A 19,158-nucleotide genomic window follows, 5' to 3' on the forward strand; every position below is an offset into this window, starting at 1 on the left:
ACATGTGCGTACTTCCAGTTCTCACCTACGGTGCTCAGACCTGGTCATTGACGGAAGCTCAGAAGTCCAAACTCGGGGTTTGCCAGAGAGCTATGGAGCGCAGCATATTAGGTGTAAAATTAAGAGATCGAGTCCGAAACACTACGCTGCGCTCTAAGACTCGAATAATGGACGTAGCTCGGAAAGCAGCGAAGTTAAAATGGGACTGGGCTGGCCATGTCTGCCGAATGCCGAACGACTTGTGGGCCAAGTTAACCACAGAGTGGGAGCCCCACGAGTCTAACCGGGGAGCCGGCAGGCCTCGTCGGCGATGGCGGGATAACTTGGACTCCTTCTAGAGAGGCTGGCCAGATATTGCACTAAATAGAGACGAGTGGAGGAGGAGCGGGGAGGCCTTTGCCCAGCAGTGGGCCACAGTGGGCTCTGAATAATAATGGAAATTTTAGGACACTTTTTCTCCTATAAGGATGAAAAGGGCTCGCGATCCTGACTAGAAATAACACAAAAATGGCAAAAAAGGTCACAATATATAAAAATGGCAAAAAATAAAAGAAACGCTCATCAGTGACATCAGAATGGCATCTAACTGATGTAATTCAGTTATAGTGCATTTCACTCGTACTTATCTGTACATGTACATATATAACTTAATAACATAATTCAGATATTATTCTTATATCAGTGTACGTTCGATGTGGCCAGTTTGTTGTGTACTGAATTTGATATAGAATTTTGCCGGAGGTGAACTTTGTGTTCCTAAAATTAACCAATGCATTTACAGTTACGGAGTACCTTAGCTTAGCTAGGAAGTAGGAACACAAGGACGTTTAATAATTATTCCTGTATGTCTAGAGGTTTTTCCAAATTTTTCAATAATGAGTGAAAATGGAAATATCAACAGATATTTATTGATTTAACTCAAACCTCATTGCAGGCTCTGCAATACACTCATACTTACTGTCTCTCTCCTCCTAGCTATGTATCCCACATGGTGGCGGGGTCAGCTTTCCTGCTTAACCTTCTCCATCTCGCCCTGTCCACGACATCGTCCTCGGATAACTTGCACTCACTCATGTCCACAAGAATGATTCACAAGAATGATAACTATGTATCTGATTATATGCGAGGAGTTTATCTCCTTATTTGATAAAAGAATTTTGAATAAAATATCTTTCCAGCTTTCATTATAAACTCGCGTTTTTCATTCGCCTCACAGTTCCATGATTGCGAGGAATCAGCGGCAGACGATTGAAAAGTTTTCAACTTAGCGCGCTTCAGTTGTAGTCGGGGACGGAAGTTGTTAGTCGCTTGATATTCTAGAATCTGGACCTTAAAGATACCTCCTTAAAGCCTCTGCTTGAAGAAATAAATCGATATCAAATGATTAAACCCACTGAGAACTTTCATTGCTTAAAAAAAACATATATTCTCTCTGAATCATGTCACGCGTAGGTAATAGGGACTGAAATAAATAGGTACCGTGTTAAATTACTAACTAAACCGTTTATTCCTGCATTTAGTTTTTAATTCAAGAAATTCAAATTAAATGTGATTTATCAGCAGACATCGTAAATTTTATAGCATTTTCGGTGCAGCGGAGTGTTGTTAACGGAATTGGTGTAAACGATTTCAACCCTAATGATTAATTAGCGTTAATTACGTTAATATTAACCTTAATTTACCGTTTCAGTTGGAATTATCTATACCAATTCCGTTAAGACCACTCCGCTGCACCAATAATGCTATAAAATCTACGATGTCTGTTTATCAGTGCGAATGCGTCAGATTATTTTTGTAAAAACACAATCATAAATTGTACTTAAAAGCAGAGGGTAATTTGTTTTAATCGTAACCCTATATTACTTTCCACGATGACAAGCCAAGCGTAATTATCAAATTACGAAAACACACGTTAAAAATAATCACCATTTTTAATAAACCAAATGGGTTTCATAAAACAAACCTTTTATGAAATCGTAAACTTATTGTTTCGCGAAAAATACACCTCGGAGAGTTATTTTCATTTGACTAAAAGGATGTTATTTGAAACCAGCTGTGTCAGTTGATGATAAAGTTGGACGGTTTCAAACAAGTTTTGTCATATCGTTATTATGGTCGTTTTTGATTTAGACGAGTTTGCGGTTAGTTTAAACGGAGTGTGATAATAATAAACATGTTGCAGTATACTCGTATTCAACTCAAAATAATTACTTTTAACGGTGTTGGGTAGGTTGACGAAGTAGTATTATTAGTATTTGTTGTTATAGCGGCAACAGACATCATCTGTGTAAATTTCAACTGTCTAGCTATCACGGTTCATGAGATAGACGGACAGCGGAGTCTTAGTAATAGGGTCCCGTTTTTACCCTTTGGGTACGGAACCCTAAAAAGAGCTCGAAAATAATACAAAAGTTAATTCAACGGTCAATAAACCGTTTGATATAAGTCTAGTTCATATATCCCACAATGTTTGTGACAAATATTTTCTTTGTTGTACACGAAATACGCCTCAAAATGTACACGTTGGGGTAATAACAACCTAAGGATCGTGATGACCCTTCCTTAAAACTCTACATTTCATTCATCATCGTCACATCAAAGTAACATCGTCCTTTTAACGTACAGCTTTCAATATGCAACCAGATCAATGGCCGTCAAAAAGACCCTAGGGGCTTATTTTACTTTAACAATTTGATATGCGCTTCATCTTATTTTGACGACCTTGACTCAAAGCACAAATCAGCATTAGTGGGCGTGGCCTTCGAGAAATATTTTGTGGACTAACGCCTTTCCAATTGTTGCGGTCTTCGGCAGTGTGTAAGGGCCGATACAGACGGACTGCAACCCGACTGCAATTTTTATTTAAACTGCACGCCGACTGCACGCTAACTGCAACGTCGGCGTGCAGTTCCCATACAAATTGCAGTCGGGTTGCAGTCTGTCTGTACCGGCCCTAACTGTAACGCATTAATGTAATTTAAGCATGTCGTTATGAGAACGTAATTTGATTGTATACTTGTATAGGGGCGTTTTTTGACGGCGGGTTCGTGTTAATCTAAAAACAGAATCAGCCTCCAACTAGTTCCTAATCCTGCCGGTTACCGGCGGGAGAAAAATAGTAGATAGTGAGCCAAAGCTGCGGACGCAAAAAGTTACTTTGTACAGACATTTGTTTGAACAGGAAGGCCGGCAATCGATTTAAAACTTCGCTTGAGGGGTAAGATTGATTGTATTGCGAATGTTTTTTATAGGGAAGTAGTTGTTGTTGTTGTAGTTGTTGCTGTTGTTGTGCTTGTTGTAGGGGAGTAGTAGTTGTTGTATAAAAGTGAATATACTTATCATAATCATAATTTTAGCCTTCAGTCGCCCACAGCTGAGCATAGGCCTCTCTTCGTGTCCGCTAATACGTATCCCGGTCCTGGGTGTCTCATCCAAAATATTTTTTGGAAAGTAAATAAGTAAATAGTGAAGTAAATAAGGGTCAAAATACCGGTAAACTTAACCATTTACGGCCCGATTAGAACATTAAGGTGGTTCGCCTAGGTTACTCAAAACTTAACTCTCGCTAGATGGCACCACTTTTGCAAAATTTCAGGTTTTATTTTTTTGTGAAATGGTCATGGTATTTGTATACTTAAAAGTATGTTTCGCGCACTCTTTAAATAAATATTGAACTATTAAAATAAACATTGAATACTTCATTGTGCAAAAACCACCTTTTTAATTCGACGGAGTGTTGCTGTCACGCTTTTTCCTACTATTACTCACACATGCAAACAGTGTTTCCTTGATCCTTGTAGTAGACAATTTCGCACAACGTAAGAATGCTGCAATGGCGTTGCGGTATGTTCGTGGAAATACGTGCAAGAGGATTGGGGTTCAAGACTGATGCGAGTAGGTAATTTCTTTTTATTTATTTTTGTCTTATCTTACCTTTAAACGAGCAATTATTATATATATATATATATATATATATATATATTTATTTATATATTTGGATGATATCAGAAACGGCTCTAACGATTTCAATGAAATTTGCTATAAGGGGTTGGATCTCTTAGCTAGGTCTGATCTGTGAGAAAACGCGCATTTTTGAGTTTTTATATGTTTTCTAAGCTTTGGTCGGTCTCCCAGATATTCAATCTCATCTTCCTCGCGTGGGGTATGCTTGGCAACTAATCCCAGAATTGGCATGGGCGAATTTTACGAAAGCGACTGCCCTGACCTTCCAACCCAGAGAGTAAACTTATTGGGATTAGTCCGGTTTCCTCACATTGTTTTCTTTCACCGAAAAATAGGTATCGGTATATAAATAGGTTCCGGTAAATAGGTATCAAATGATATTTCGTACAAAAGTTCCGAAAAATCATTGGTACGAGCCGGGGTTAGAACCCGCGACCTCCGGATTGCAAGTCACACGCGCTTTCCGTTAGGCCACCAGCGCTTCCCCTAGATATTCAGTATTATTTGGTATTATCAATAAATTACTTTCTTTATCAACGTTTTCAAAAAATATATTCAATACCTGATTTTCATAGATTATGATCTTTTTGGGTTCTTCCAACTCAGAATCACTAGCATATTCTTCTTGAATCCTGATGCTAATATAAAAACTATGTTCCAAATATTTGTATAGAAGTTTTAGTTTCCGCTACGTCAAAAAAATGTCTAATATAGGTAATAGGAAGAAAGATGATGCAACAATATATTATGGATTCTAATAAAGTTATAATTTACTTACCGGGTAGTAACTAGTAATAATTGTGTTTTTCATTCATAGACAAAATTCCATTATTTTCAACTACAGGAAATTTTATACATTTCTTTTTGATTGCAGTGAGGATGTCCTGATTGTATAAATCCAAGAGATTAGGTAGAGTATAATTTCTAATTATCTTTGTAAAAAATAAACGAATACGCTTAGCCCATACTTAATCCCCATAATAAATAAAAAAAACAATACGAAATTTAGGTGTAAAAAAAGACAAAAAGTTATGTCCCAGCTGGGGATCGAACCGGGAACCTTCCGTTTATAAGCAAAAAAGCGACTGTTTACAAAACACACCATGATAGTTCTTAGCTAAGCTGACGATGTTCGGGTACTTATTCTCGCTTCGGTCAATTAAGTACCTGTCAACAAAATTGCACTAAACATGACGGCACTCCAAATTCGCGCCGTGGTCAGCCCGGCAACGTCGGAAATGGTATGGCAACGTCGCAAATGTATCTGTACACGACATTTGTGACACACACATACGTAAAATTGATGAAAAGTTAACTATGATTTTTGCATGATTTCTGTATGAAACATTGTTTTCCTATTCATTTCGCGCAAACGAATATTCGAAAGTAGATAAATGCGGAAATATTTATGTACTAATAGTGTGTAGTTACTTAATGAACACGGATTGAATTTTGTATGAAAATCGAACCACCTTAAGATACGTCAGTTAATAGATCTAGAAAGGATATGGATTAGATATGTCAGTGCCAAATGTGACGTTTCTTCAAACAAAAACGTTACTTTTGACGCTGACACATCTAATCCATATCGTTTCTAGATCTATTAATTGACGTATTTTAAAGTTCGAATCGGGCAGTTAGTGATAGGTATTGCACTTGTTGTCTAAAGTCACTATGGCTCGTGGTTTTTCCACGTTATTAATACGTAGGTAGGTATTAATATACCTACATTATACTTACTTACATTATACTTATTACTGACACTTATTCGCCACAGTTACACTCTGCTAGAAAGGCGCATTATTACCGGGAGTGTCGACGGACGAAGGAGTAGAGGGCGTGCACCCAGTAGATGGTCAGATGTGATCCAAAATATTACCCAGATTTCGCTCCAGGCAACGATGCAGATGGCCGAAGATCGAGAGGCCTGGAGAGCATACCACTGCTCTCCAGGCCTCTCGATCCTGAGATCGGAAGAATAACCCATAGGAGTCACGTCCCTCAGACATGAGGTCACGACCACGAAGAAGAAGAACACTCTTCACAGGCAGTTGACACGATCACCGCCTTTGCTCTAAGAATTTCTTCAGGCGAAGCACTAAACAGAAAAGCGAGGTTAAGATACACTTATGACCAATGAAAACCGGTGAGTTTTCATAGACAGCGCCATACGAGACAACCCGTTTCCATAGCTCTAGATTGTATAATGTAATGTTAAAACAACTAAAAGCGTCTTTTAGTGGTGGTTCTTACTCATGATATACGAGCCGCGCTTTCACTGCAGCTTTAATAGCGAGCTTTATTGATCGCCAGCTTTCTAGTGTGCAGTATGCTTTATTGTCTTATCTTTCTCCGTAGAAATTATTTCTTGAATAAAATTATTGCTTTTTTTCAATGTGACCAGTGTTAAACTAGGTATGATTGGACTTAATTTGATAAGCTCTAAGATATGATCTTAGAAAATTTTCGCTATAGTGCTAAATAAATGGGCTAACTTGTCAAAACTATTTTTTTTATTGGTGTTCAACTCTTACGGGCTTCCAGGTGACCCTGATCGTATTAAATCCTCACAGGACAATTCAAACGTGCATTTGATATCAAACCAATATATATTTGAATCATATTGGAATCATATGAGTTAGCTGTCACTCGAGCGTTCATTTCGCTGTGGCTCTGTCTTATCTGTACATGTGACTATTATTCCGAGCGAGACGGCCGCGCGAATGACAGCTAACTGGTATGATTCCAATATGATTAAAATATCAGTTTGATGTAAGGTACACGTTCGAATAGGACTGTCGGTAAGTGTAAGGCAGTTCAATGAAGTAAAATAAAAACCACAAATTTGTACAAATCCAACATAATGTTTTATTTTACAAACACTATATTATCGCCATCTAACATAATTACGCTATGATACTATGTATAATACATCATTGGAGACATCGCGTTATATACAGAAATTTCAACATTCAATTATATTAATTAACTAAGTAAAGTATATAAGGCACGTTTAATAACTCCCTAATAAGAACTAACACCTAAAGGTTTCCAACTTTTAGGAAATTATATTTAATTTTATAGTTACTAAATATACGAAGTTGGAACCATATAATTATGTACAACAATATTAGGGCCGAGATATACGAATCGCATAACAATTGCAACATGTGTACGTACTTACAGTACAAAACTGCGGTCCGTATGTTTCGGTCCTAATATCACGAATTATAATCTCATTTTACTATAGATTGAGTGACGTTATAAATAAATTGTTTAGGTAAATAAATATATGTATAAAGATAGTACGCAGTCCATCCAAAAGAAAAAAAAAATAAACTCATCGCCTCGGGCAAGATTCGAAATCGCGGCTCTGGGGCCAATATTCTACCACGGAGCAACCGAAATCTCATCTGAATCGGTGAATTTTTTAATTTTTCCTTCAGTTCAAAATTTTAATTCTTTAGATCTGCGGAGTAGGTACACAAAATAATCGATGCGTATCATTCAAACGTAATAAATATAACGAGTGATTCATGAGTAATTTCATAATGTCTGGCTGAAATTGAAACATTTATATTATGTTACAGCGTACCTAATACAATTCAGTAAGTCATAGAGCCAAATTCAAGTTGTGGATGAGTCTTATAAATCTTACCCGGAATGTCAAATATACAAAATTAAATGGTTACTATTTATTTACAATATCTACTTGAAGGATCGAAAAATACTGTTTTCATGAGAATATATTGTGCAAAACGTCTTCCAAAATTTTGCAACTTTTAAATAATATCGGTTTGGAATTCTGGTGAGCACTAAAAAAAATGCTTAAGTATAATAATATATGAAAACCACAAAAATTTAAAACTTTTTTTGATATGATATCATAATGTTGATATGAATAATAGGAAGACCTACTGGCAGTTATATAAAAGTCTATTTTTAATTACACAACATTTTAAAACAACATATTTCAACTAATCGATCACTCAAAAAAATATTTATTTATTCGGTATTAAGTCAAAGGTACCTAACTCATAATTTTATTTTCTAGGGTTTAATGACTAAAATGAGTTTTTAAACGACACCCTATCCACAAATTCGCAATAAACGTTAAAAAAAGGTTATAAATATTTCTTTTTCTAGTCCACTGAGAGTGCTGACACCATTTTGCGTTCATACTATTTTGATAACTATTGTATTTAACTATTTAAGGCGGGCGCCTGAGCGTGAGCGCGCCAGTTAGCGTTGCTTATAGGTACCTACTAGAGTTAGACCAAGAAAAGTCTGCAGCGATTTTGATAGCCCACGCAGTGCAAGTGTTGTTATTCTAAACGTCAAACATCTATGAAATTATGACGTATGAATAACACTTGCACTGCGTGGGCTACCAAAATCGCTGCAGACTTTTCTTGGTCTAACACTAAGTATTTTTCGTTAACTAACCAGCTAGCGGACACCCTTAGACGAATGTCGTTTAAAAACTAAAAACCGTACAGTATTACAAAATCCGAAAAAGCTTTTACAAGCTCGATAAAATAAAACCAAAAAAATATTAAATTATAGTCCCTAATTACTCTCATTTACGTTAAAATTGAGCTGACAGCGCTGCTGTCAATCCTTAATGACTTTGGCGAACGCTGACTGGGCCGATGTCTTCTAATTGTCACCTAAATTAATGACATTAATCACGACTGTCACTGCGCATTTACATAGCTCGGCGCTGCACGAAATGTAAATGATCTAAACAAGGTAGGTTATTAGGAGAATTTCGTAGTTACAAATTATTTTGTAAGTGTTTACGTTTACACCTTAGAGGCTGCTATAAGTGATATAACCAAACGGAGACGCCATGTCTGTAATTTTCGGTACAAAACAGTCTGCCGATTTTTGCGGGGGAGGGGCACGTCAAATGTATAGGTATACGTAACGTAAAAATAGCCGTGTCAGATAAACGTCAGTCCATACATTGTGTATGACCATTAGCCGCCTATTTTCGACACAGGGGAACACCTGTTAATGGCTACTCCGTATGGTTACATCCTCTAAGGTTTACACTAGGATGGTTCAAAAAAATTTTTTTTTATTTTCTACGGGGCACCCTCTTATGTGGTTACACTTATTATGCTGATAAAATACACCAAGTTTCATAATTTTATCTCAACTACAAGGGGGTGCTCAACCACTTTGAAATTTTGTATGTTAGTATGAAACCCAAAAAAAAAAGTATTTATTATTCAGAATTTTATTTAAGTATCTGTTTTCACTGTATTTGCACATGTGATTTATATGTTATGAAGTAGAAAAACATTTTTATTTCTATTTTTTATAATTTTTCAAAAGTAAGATTTTTTGAACTAATCTTGAAAAATCATTAAAAATATAAATAAAAATGTTTTTTTACATATTAACTTTTAAATCACACTTTCAAATAATTTGAAAACTACTACTTATATAAAAAAATTAAAAATAATAACTTGATTTTTTTGGATTTCATACAACTTTGAAAAAGGCCATAGTCGGTTTTCCATAGTAAGTTGGCCCTTAAGTCAATTTGATTCGGTTTTTTTTTGTGAGTACCTCTTATGGTGAAGGATATTTTTGCTGAGTATCAACATCCTACTAGTGACAGTTTTTGACTTATGATTTTATTAATTTTTTTTCTTTAATGTATTGTTTTTCGGGATGTATTCAAGCGATTTGCTTCAATTTTTTAAATAGTTTTCTTTATTTAGGTATGCATCGATACTCAAAAATCAAAAATTGAAGCAAATCGCTTGAATACATCCCGAAAAACAATACATTAAAGAAAAAAAATAATAAAATCATAAGTCAAAAACTGTCACTAGTAGGATGTTGATACTCAGCAAAAATATCCTTCACCATAAGAGGTACTCACAAAAAAAACCTGAATCAAATTGACTTAAGGGCCAACTTACTATGGAAAACCGACTATGGCCTTTCAAAGTGTTTGAGCACCCCCTTGTAGTTGAGATAAGATTACAATACTTGGCGTATTTTGTCAACATAATAATTGTAACAAAATGAGGGGGTGCCGCTTCTTCTAGCTAAAGTTTGAATTTTTCCCATACAAACGTGAACCACCCTAGTTTACACCGATCGTAATATTTTGATTGTAGACTTTTTTATGCATGTGATAAATGTCTCATAGAGAGCCTTTATCTGTGTAGGTACAAGCAAAGTTTTAAAATAGGTATATACTTATTCACTGTGACCCCCGTGATCCACTGTAGGTACCCCACTCTACCCTACTGACTTGACTGTAGGTATATAACCAGTAGTGCAACTTGCAATATCTTTGTTTGACCAAATACTTCAATTTGGTCTAGTAAAATTATAAAAAAGAGTTAAATTTTTACATAACCATATCTAAAATCATTTTTGTACTGTGTACGGTAACATGTTTTTTTTTTTATTGTAATAACTACGTGTTTTAACTTTTTTTTCAAAACTATCAACTTCATAAAACAGGAAACTATTGCAAGTATTTAAAAGAATGAAAGGTATTGTATTTAGTTTAGATCAAGTCCATTTCGCAGCTGTAACCGTTTCCACACATTTACATTTACAGGCAGTTGAATTTGTACGCTCTAATAACTATTCAATTGAATCACATGGTTGTAGGAATGTTAAAGTATCTTATAACAATGGAAAATAATGGAATAACAATTAAAGTCGGTAAATTATTTTTAGGCTATTTTGTACAAGAACTCAATTTTAGATGTTTTATTAAAACCAACAAGTTGATAGGAATGAAATTCCTTATTGGTTTTTTTTCTTCAATTGGTAAAAGTAAGTAATTGTTGAATTGATATAATAAAATACAGATATGCTTTAGATATGTATTGTGAACGGTTGTCACTAATGTTACCTTACATTTGAACTATTTATTTTAAGTATTTTAGACGAAGAGCATCTAGAAAAAGTTGAACTATTCTACGTAATTTCAGTCAATTTTAGTTACGATTTCTCCGTAGTCAACACAACGACAGTCGCTATCAGATATATCGGAGCAGCCGAGGTACTCAAAATATCTGATGCGTCTTCAGTTATTTTTGAATGCGCCTTGACAAGAGAAGTGTGTTTAGATATTTGTGAGCACCTTAGCCGCTCCGTTATATCTGATGGCGACTGTACATGAAAATAAATTCGATCTAAAAATAACTTAATAAACAAAATCTATACCTATTCTAAATAAAAGTGAACAATAATATTCAAACTTTTTTATCGTTACCCTATCAAAGTCTAGTTTTGTAGTCAATTGATATCTAGGTACTATTTTATGCTTTTAATAAAAATCACAAATCGAAATATACAAATATCTGTTACTATTGCTACGTTAGCAATACTTATGAAGCTTTTATTTATGTAACTATTCATAAAAATCATATGTATTTCAAGATTTTCAAGATATGTACAAACATTTTAAATTTTTACTCTCTTTAGCTAAATAATTTCATAAAATATGTATTCATAACATAACGAAATAGAAAAACAAAAAATAACAATACTATAATTATTAATGCCAATATAAAATCCAATTCAATTAAAAACCTACTAAATTAAATAAATACACCAATGAGATTACTAGTTTTCCATTGGAATAAAAATGGGAGTTAAATATCAAACAATCATACAGATTTATTGAAAATTCACTGGCACATAAATCAAGGAGGGCGATTCGAACTTCATAATCTTGTTACGAAACGGTTATGGGTATGGTCTGTCAGCTGTCAACAGTGTCATTTCTTCCATCAGAAATGTCACTATGACAACTGACAGATACGATTCGAATCGCCCTCAAGGAACCTATAATTTAGGCCAAAAACTGCATAATTATTTAAACTTTAGAAATAGGTACATCGACTTACATCACCCGTTTAATCGAAAGGGATTAAATCATGAATCTATGGACATACATTTATTACATTTTCTAATACCTTTTCACTAAAATGTTCACAACCTCATTTTAATTATAGGTTATTATTTTAGTGAAAATGCATTTTATTCATATTACAACATCAACACGGCTTCAGTAACAACGGAATGAAATATTGTTCCATCACTATTTCCCAAAACTTCTAATCACATTTCATTAGTGCCATCACAATATGACTTCACCGGTTCACTATTTTATTTAACAAGTCCGTCATTAAAATCACTTTTAAATTTAAACACAGATATGCACACATTGCTTTCAACAACAAGTGAATCATTAATAATAATTTCATTATCAACACTAAGACACATATTTGTGTCCAATTTCAAAATGTCCATATTTATAGCAATAGGAGCAGTGGGTCCATTCGTTGTTCAAATGAACAATAGTTCTGAACCCACTCTATCGGTTTAAATAAACATAAGGTCTGGGCCCAGTCTGTCGGGGCGGAAGTTTTCGAGGGTCCACAGTTGCCGGATTTCATCTTCGTTGCAGGACTCCATGGTGATTTTGGACTTGTTTTCCGATATCGCCATGCATTTTTCACTGGAACCGTGCTTCAGTAACTTCGACTGCAAGAAAACAAAGGAAATAGTAAGTATATCACTAATCAAAACATTAAAATGTATTGGATTGAATATCAAAATTGGTCAGTTGAGGCTTCGAGCAACACGGAAGGGAGGCGGCATTCGCACTATTTCCCCTCTGCCTAGGTACAAGATCAACTGATCTAGCGCGGATAATAAAACTAGTTGCGCTCGGATTTTTCACTAGACCGAGTCCAGGCGCGCGCGTGAACACAGCAGCAGAAAAAATGCCTAATTGCTCGGTTTTTTGTCGTAAAAAGAGGTCGGAGACATCAAATTTACAAAAAGAAGGTGTTACATTTCACATGTAATATTTTTTTACATATCATACGTTTAATTACATTTAAACACAATTATTATATTTTAGTCTCATGTAATTGTTGGATTTATCGATTTTGCTCGCCCAGTACAAATTGCGGATCGGTCGAGCGACAAATCCGAATCTGTCAGAATACAATAAAATACTTCGACAAAAATGTGTTAGTGTGCGTGTTGTGACACTTGTGACTCGTCCGTACACAAAAAGAGATCGAGGTTTGCAAGATTTGTCTTTGCCGTGTGTCATTTTCTATGTATTTGTGTCGTCATTACAGATTGGATTTTGTATGTAAGTGTGTGAGAAATGCGACTGTGTTCACCTTTCCCCCGCAAAAAACCCCCCACCCGATCCTCCCTTCCGATGTGTCGGAAGCCGGTGTTGCTCGAAGCTTTGAGGGCCTGTTGCATCGAACACACTGACAACGTCATCTTAATATGAGTTAAAAATTGACAGATTCCGCCGTTATATTTAACATTAATTGTGCCTGGTGAGTGCCACAACGTAAAGTTCTTGATGACATTAAGGTCATTTATGTATACCCATTTTGTTACAAATAAATATTTTCATTCATTTAATTTTTAAACGCCAGAGTGGTCGGCCTAAGAGTGATGGCGAGATGATGGAGGGATGGATGCCGGGACGGTTTCTCAACAACTGGACAGATATTGCACTTAAGTAATACCTACTTAAACCTACCCAGCAGTAGGACACTTAATAAGCTTTAAAAAAACATCGTACGACGAAGTCGCGGGTAATAGCTAGTATGTTATACTTACTTTTTCATCATAGAGCCACAGCTGGTTGCCTTTGGCTCCGTGGCATGGGTACAACACCACGTCGTGCCCCGAATAGTCCAGGCACGTCTCGTCACGGCGAATCTCACCCGTTTTCGAGTACATCCAGTACTGTAAACATTATGCATTATGTTATAACAGATGCCCTATTAGATACAAATTGACTGAACATTTGTAAACTCTATTACGTTAATAAGGTTTAAAAATGGTCAGTTAAATGTGTCTAACGGCTAAAACAAAATTGATGATAAAAGCAAAGTCAAACAAAAAATATATTCTAATTTTAATGGGAAAAAGGAATCAGGTTAAACCATAAATATATACAAAACAGGAAGACCCATCCCTCAGTTAAAAGTAGATCTTACACTAGCTACTAAAGTCAAACAAACACAAGTCACAAATAAATACAGATGAAGAATATACTAAACAATCTAAACATATTCAACTATGGTAAATACAATGAATGAAGTATTGAATATGTTTAACATGAATAAGTTAGATTGTAAACGTCACTTAATAACTAATAAACCTAGCGGCAGTACCCAAGTTGTAGGAGTAATATTGGTTTAAATAACTTGAACTTATACAATTACCAGTTCGGATTTATTTTCTCCATTTGTTAACCCTTAAGGATCCCATTAAAAGATAAGCTCTTTCTACTATTGCTTATCTAGAACATTAATTTACCTCTGAAATAATCAAAGCCATTTAACATGCCGTCGTGCCTTATTTAAATGGTGGATAAAATGATGAATTAATTATATTCTAAAATAAGTAATGTTATGAAAGCATTATTTAAGCATACTTGTTAGAACTTGGTGCGTCAATCTAGTCTAGGGTAAGTCCTGATTAGTGTGTTTATTGAAAAATACGCTAAATTGGTAAATGAATCTATATTAAAGGCTATCACAACTTACCGCGTTTGTACTTAATATTGCTAAGGATTCGTTACAATGCACAGCACTTGGTCCAATGCGAGACATCCTTTTGTAAACGTGCTCTAACAATTTCATCCAGGACATTTAAAAGAGGTGGAGGGAAATCGCGTGACATTAAAGACTTCGCAGTCAGTTGCACTAGCTATTCTACCCACCAACTTACCGCTACTGAATGAATCACCGACACCAACTACATGAAAGGAAAAGTGAGGTGACATAGACAGCCTCTGACAAACCTGGTTGCCTCCGTCCCCATGGCAAGGCCAGGCGCCGACCGGCTTCTTCATGTCTTCTGGACTGGCGGCGGAGTCGAGGCATGTATCCAATCCGCGGTTCGCGATCTATTGTGATCCATAAGTTTAAAGGCGTGCCAAAAGAAAGCGTGCCCGGGTATCATTATCACTTGACAGATAAGGTAGGATAAAAAAAAATGACGAAAAAACATTGAGTATGATTAATACCACCATCCATACTCAGGATCACTCTACGGTCTTGTAAATATAGAAATCGCGTGACGTCATTCGAGAAAATACACTCAAGAGCATAAGTGAAAATGACGGTTTATTGGAATTTCCATACAAGCTTTTGAGCGTGTGTAAAGCGCCGCGCGAAGATGCAATCCTTGTTAAGTCAAGTGATCATGTTAAACCGAATGATAATGAAAATTCTTATGTAAGAGTTGATGATGAAACACTTATTCCACATAATTGAATAAGTTGAACTTAAAAGAAGGTTGCCACTCTAGCCCTTCTAATAACGACACACCCAAAATCACGTATTTCATTTCAGGCTACCTGATTGCCACCCGAGTAGTGGCACTTATGAATCCTAACAAGTTCTTCTTTCGATGAGTCATCAACATCTTCCCCATCGAGGCAGTATCTGCGGCTAAATGCTTCATTTCGCATCTAACTCGTGATGAAAAAACCAGAAAACATTAATCCATGCAACGTGTGCTATACGGCGTGCTAAACGTGCTTAGACAGTGCAAAAAGAACTCAAAAGGACACAAAAAGAAACAGAAACTCCTAGAATGTGGTACTGCCGCTTTAGGTGGTGTAAACGACAGTTAACCTGGTTGCCGCCTTGCCGGTGACACGGGTACAGTCCGACGGGTTTATGGTGATCGGACTTGCGCGTTGGTGAATCCAAACACGTCTTTTGGAAGCCCACGTTTCGGATCTGCATAGGTAATTTGGAAGGCACGTTCAATGTCAACATAAATTAGCACTCGAAATTGAGGATCATAAAACTACTCATATTATTAAAATTTTCTAAAGAAAACGAGAAAAATAAAGATAAACTCACCTCGCCATGGGCCACTGACTCGCCAGGGATGAAGAGTTCAGGATAAATGTTTTTAAGATACCACTCGAAGGATTTGCATTCTAGTTTTCTCCTGAGCTCTTTTCGGCCACTGACGTCGCCGAAGTCGCCTTTATCGTTGCCAACTCTTTGGTAGTAGTATTTTGCGTAGTCATCCAACCATACCTAAACAAATGCATACCTTAATTGAAGTGAACTGAACCATCCTATCAGGTTTAAATTATTGTGAGTAAGTAACTAAACACTTTATTGTACGAAAAGAAAGAAATATTGGTAAACATTGTGAATATGTTAATATTAATTATTGTGAACTAGTAGAAGGCTAATATTTATCTCATTTGCTCTCAGGCGTTTTTCTATTCTGATATTTTGTCCTGGGCATGATAAGTAAGTGATTTTCAAAAGAAGCAGTTAGAATATATAATTGAGTATGCGACTCAACTCTCGATTTTAAACAGTTTTCAGAGTTTCGGAACAGAACTTGGTTTAAAACTATTTATAGGCATACCTCAGCAAGCCGAACTGAATTCTTCTTCAACACGTTAACACCAGTCCTCCACTTATACGGAGACCGTTTCCTAAATATGTGTCCTACATGCGAGCAGGGTACGATTTCCAGAGTCCCACCGCACATCCACGTTTTGAAGGACAACTCCAAATTTTCGCCTCCCCAGATGTCGAAGCCACTGTCATACGTTCCCAATGTTTCGAAGAATGCTTTGTCAATAGCGAAAAGTCCACCAGCCATAGTTGGTGACCATACTGCTTCAGCAGTATTGGTATGCCTGGCACGTTCTCTGGCTGGCACTGGGTGCCAATTGAATTGAAGGTTCCAGTCAAATCCTCCAACGTTGACGGACGTGGAGTCTCTGTAGTGGAATTCAAGAGTGTTATCGTCGATTACGTCGATGACGGGGCATACGACCGTAGTTTTGTTTCGCGCTATCCTGTCCAGTAGAGGTTCAAGCCATCCTAAAAAAATATTGATTGTATAAAATAAACCAAGTGAGTTTCTGAATATAGTAGTTGAGCTATTAGCATTATACTAATTATTTTCAAAAACTAGTAGAAGTTACAAGATTGATACTTGCTAGTTTTAAGTTGGTCAGAAAATTTACTGTCTCCGACTTCAGCATATAAGTGTGATAAGTTTCTTTCAGCAATAAAGCACGTGATTGGCGCGACAGTATCACGCCGCGAGATAGAGTACCCGTCTTTTTCTAACTGTACTAAGTAAAGAGGGACGGGTAGTCTATCTCGCGGTGAGATACTGTCGCACCCATCATGTGTTAGCCCGGCAGAGCAGAGTTATTTTAAGATTGATATGTATTTATCGCATTATACGTAGCTCTTCAGAAATAGGAAGAAAAATTAGCTCAATATTGTCTACAGATCTCTTTAAAGTTCTGGCAAGGTGTGAAGAATAATAAAATCGATCCAAAAGCCCAGACATTTCGCCTACGGGCAACAATAAGTTTACCTTCAGTACACTCGCAATGGCTGTCTAGATAGGTGAGGACCGGCGCAGTCACGTATCGCGCCCCGAGCAGTCGGGCCCTGATTAAACCTTCCCGGCGCGGAGCTCGGACTATCCGCACTTTCGGCAGGGACGACATGTAGTCGTCTAATTGCTGCATCAAGTGAGCTGGAAATGAATAGAAAATTGTCAATGTCTAAGAAATCTTTAAAAATTTATAGTAGTACCACTTATCATAGGCGCGCTTAAAGTTGCGCGGTGATTTTCAAGTTTTGGGACTAAAACGAGTTTATGTAATTAAATTATTGCAATCAAGCCTTTAATCGTTCCATAGTTGACCTAACTTCATGCCAACCGAATTAGTTAAACGCAGAATCTTTTGTAGAATCTTCTTTGGCTTATTTTATTAGTCGTTTCAAGTTTAATGCAAAAGTTTTATTTGCTTCTCAAATACATATTGCTACTGCAACGCAGTCACTGCTGAATATAGGTACACTAAGGCTCACTAAGAATATTCCAGTTTTATTTCTCATTCTAAGGAATTATTCAAGTACCTATATTAAGAATTTTTATAGAGTATAAAAAACTTCAAGTGAACGTGCATATATTATTGGTGCACTAAACAGATTTTCCTTTAGATACAAAGAGGGCGTATATTGTTTGAACATTTAAGATTGTTCGTATCCATTCCATTCGCGAGATACAAAATACATACGCATATCAGAGAAGTCATCCACAAGCACGATCTCCTTGATCAAATGCTCCGGCGATCGGTCGAGCACGGAGTGGACCGTCCGTAACAGTACGGACCAGGCTTCGTTGTGGAAACAGATCACGACGGACGTCTGCGGGAGATCTTTGAGGAAACGCCCTGGTGCTTTACACCTGGTAAAAAATATCAATATCAATATTTATTAAAATAATTGTGATTAGAGACGTTGATGTTGCACACCAAGTATTTTTTGTGTTTTTTTTTTTTATTTATTTATTTATACATGATACACTAAAATACATTTTATAAATAACATAAAACTCGCCAAACTGTGAAGTTTGATGGCGAGATACGCTCTTTTTTATGCAAGTAACTTAACCTATTTGGGTCACACCCGTTTTATAGTATCTAGTACTTGAGACTCAAGTCATAAATAATAATAATAATGAAAAACGGGTTATATTATATGTACCAGAGTCGTTAACTTTTATAGTATTGTCCACAGAAGTTGTTAAACCTTGTCATGGTTTAAAATGATCTTAATTGTGTTCTTTACATAAATGAAAGTTAATTTAAATAGGTGTGTTATAAGCTCGACCAGTTGCAATTTTAATTATAATCCTTCCAGCTTGAATAAGAATCAAAAGATGTCGTTGCATAATAAGACTCTAATTCACTAAATAGCCTCAGTAGCTCAACAATGGGGAGGGCAGTTAATAAATTAAATTTCAATGTAAGTATTACTGAATCCTTATCCTCTCTACTAAACTATACTACCTAAGCTGTAATATATAAATTAGAAAATTCTAGCAGGTAGTGTTTAATGATTGAATCTCACCATTCGTCCCTAGGATCCGGCAGTTTCCTCCTAATCGATATGAGATCGCTGACGTACTGGTTGAACGCGTTTTTCTTCCATCCCTCAGCCACAGCAGCCTTTGTTTCTTCACTGACGTTCTTCGGAAGAACTACAGGCTTTCCTAGTTCTCCTGGTGCGTTGTCTGATCCAGGCGCCGCTAGTACACCTAGACCTACGAAACGTTAGTCATTAGCATCATCATCATCACAAGCATCATGGCCCG

General features: G+C 36.3%; 1 protein-coding gene across 5 annotated transcripts in view; it reads right to left on the minus strand.

Moving 5' to 3' along the window:
- Nucleotides 1-10,114: 10,114 nt before the first annotated feature.
- Nucleotides 10,115-19,158, minus strand: part of LOC134796354 (putative polypeptide N-acetylgalactosaminyltransferase 9) — a 328,216-nt gene continuing 319,172 nt past the window's right edge. For 4 of the 5 annotated variants that reach the window (XM_063768511.1, XM_063768510.1, XM_063768513.1 and 1 more), the window contains 8 exons: nt 18,915-19,107; nt 18,080-18,249; nt 17,368-17,532; nt 16,396-16,859; nt 15,870-16,052; nt 15,636-15,743; nt 13,606-13,734; nt 10,115-12,495 (listed from right to left, as the gene is read on the minus strand). In XM_063768511.1, the coding sequence (XP_063624581.1) occupies nt 12,334-12,495; nt 13,606-13,734; nt 15,636-15,743; nt 15,870-16,052; nt 16,396-16,859; nt 17,368-17,532; nt 18,080-18,249; nt 18,915-19,107 (1,574 nt within the window). In that variant the 3' untranslated portion in view covers nt 10,115-12,333. Of the gene's footprint in view, nt 12,496-13,605; nt 13,735-14,797; nt 14,903-15,635; nt 15,744-15,869; nt 16,053-16,395; nt 16,860-17,367; nt 17,533-18,079; nt 18,250-18,914; nt 19,108-19,158 lie in introns of all 5 variants that reach the window. The other variant, XM_063768512.1, reaches the window with a different exon arrangement.

This window comes from Cydia splendana, chromosome 13, assembly GCF_910591565.1.
Source record: "Cydia splendana chromosome 13, ilCydSple1.2, whole genome shotgun sequence".
Classification (NCBI taxonomy): Eukaryota; Metazoa; Arthropoda; class Insecta; order Lepidoptera; family Tortricidae; genus Cydia; species Cydia splendana.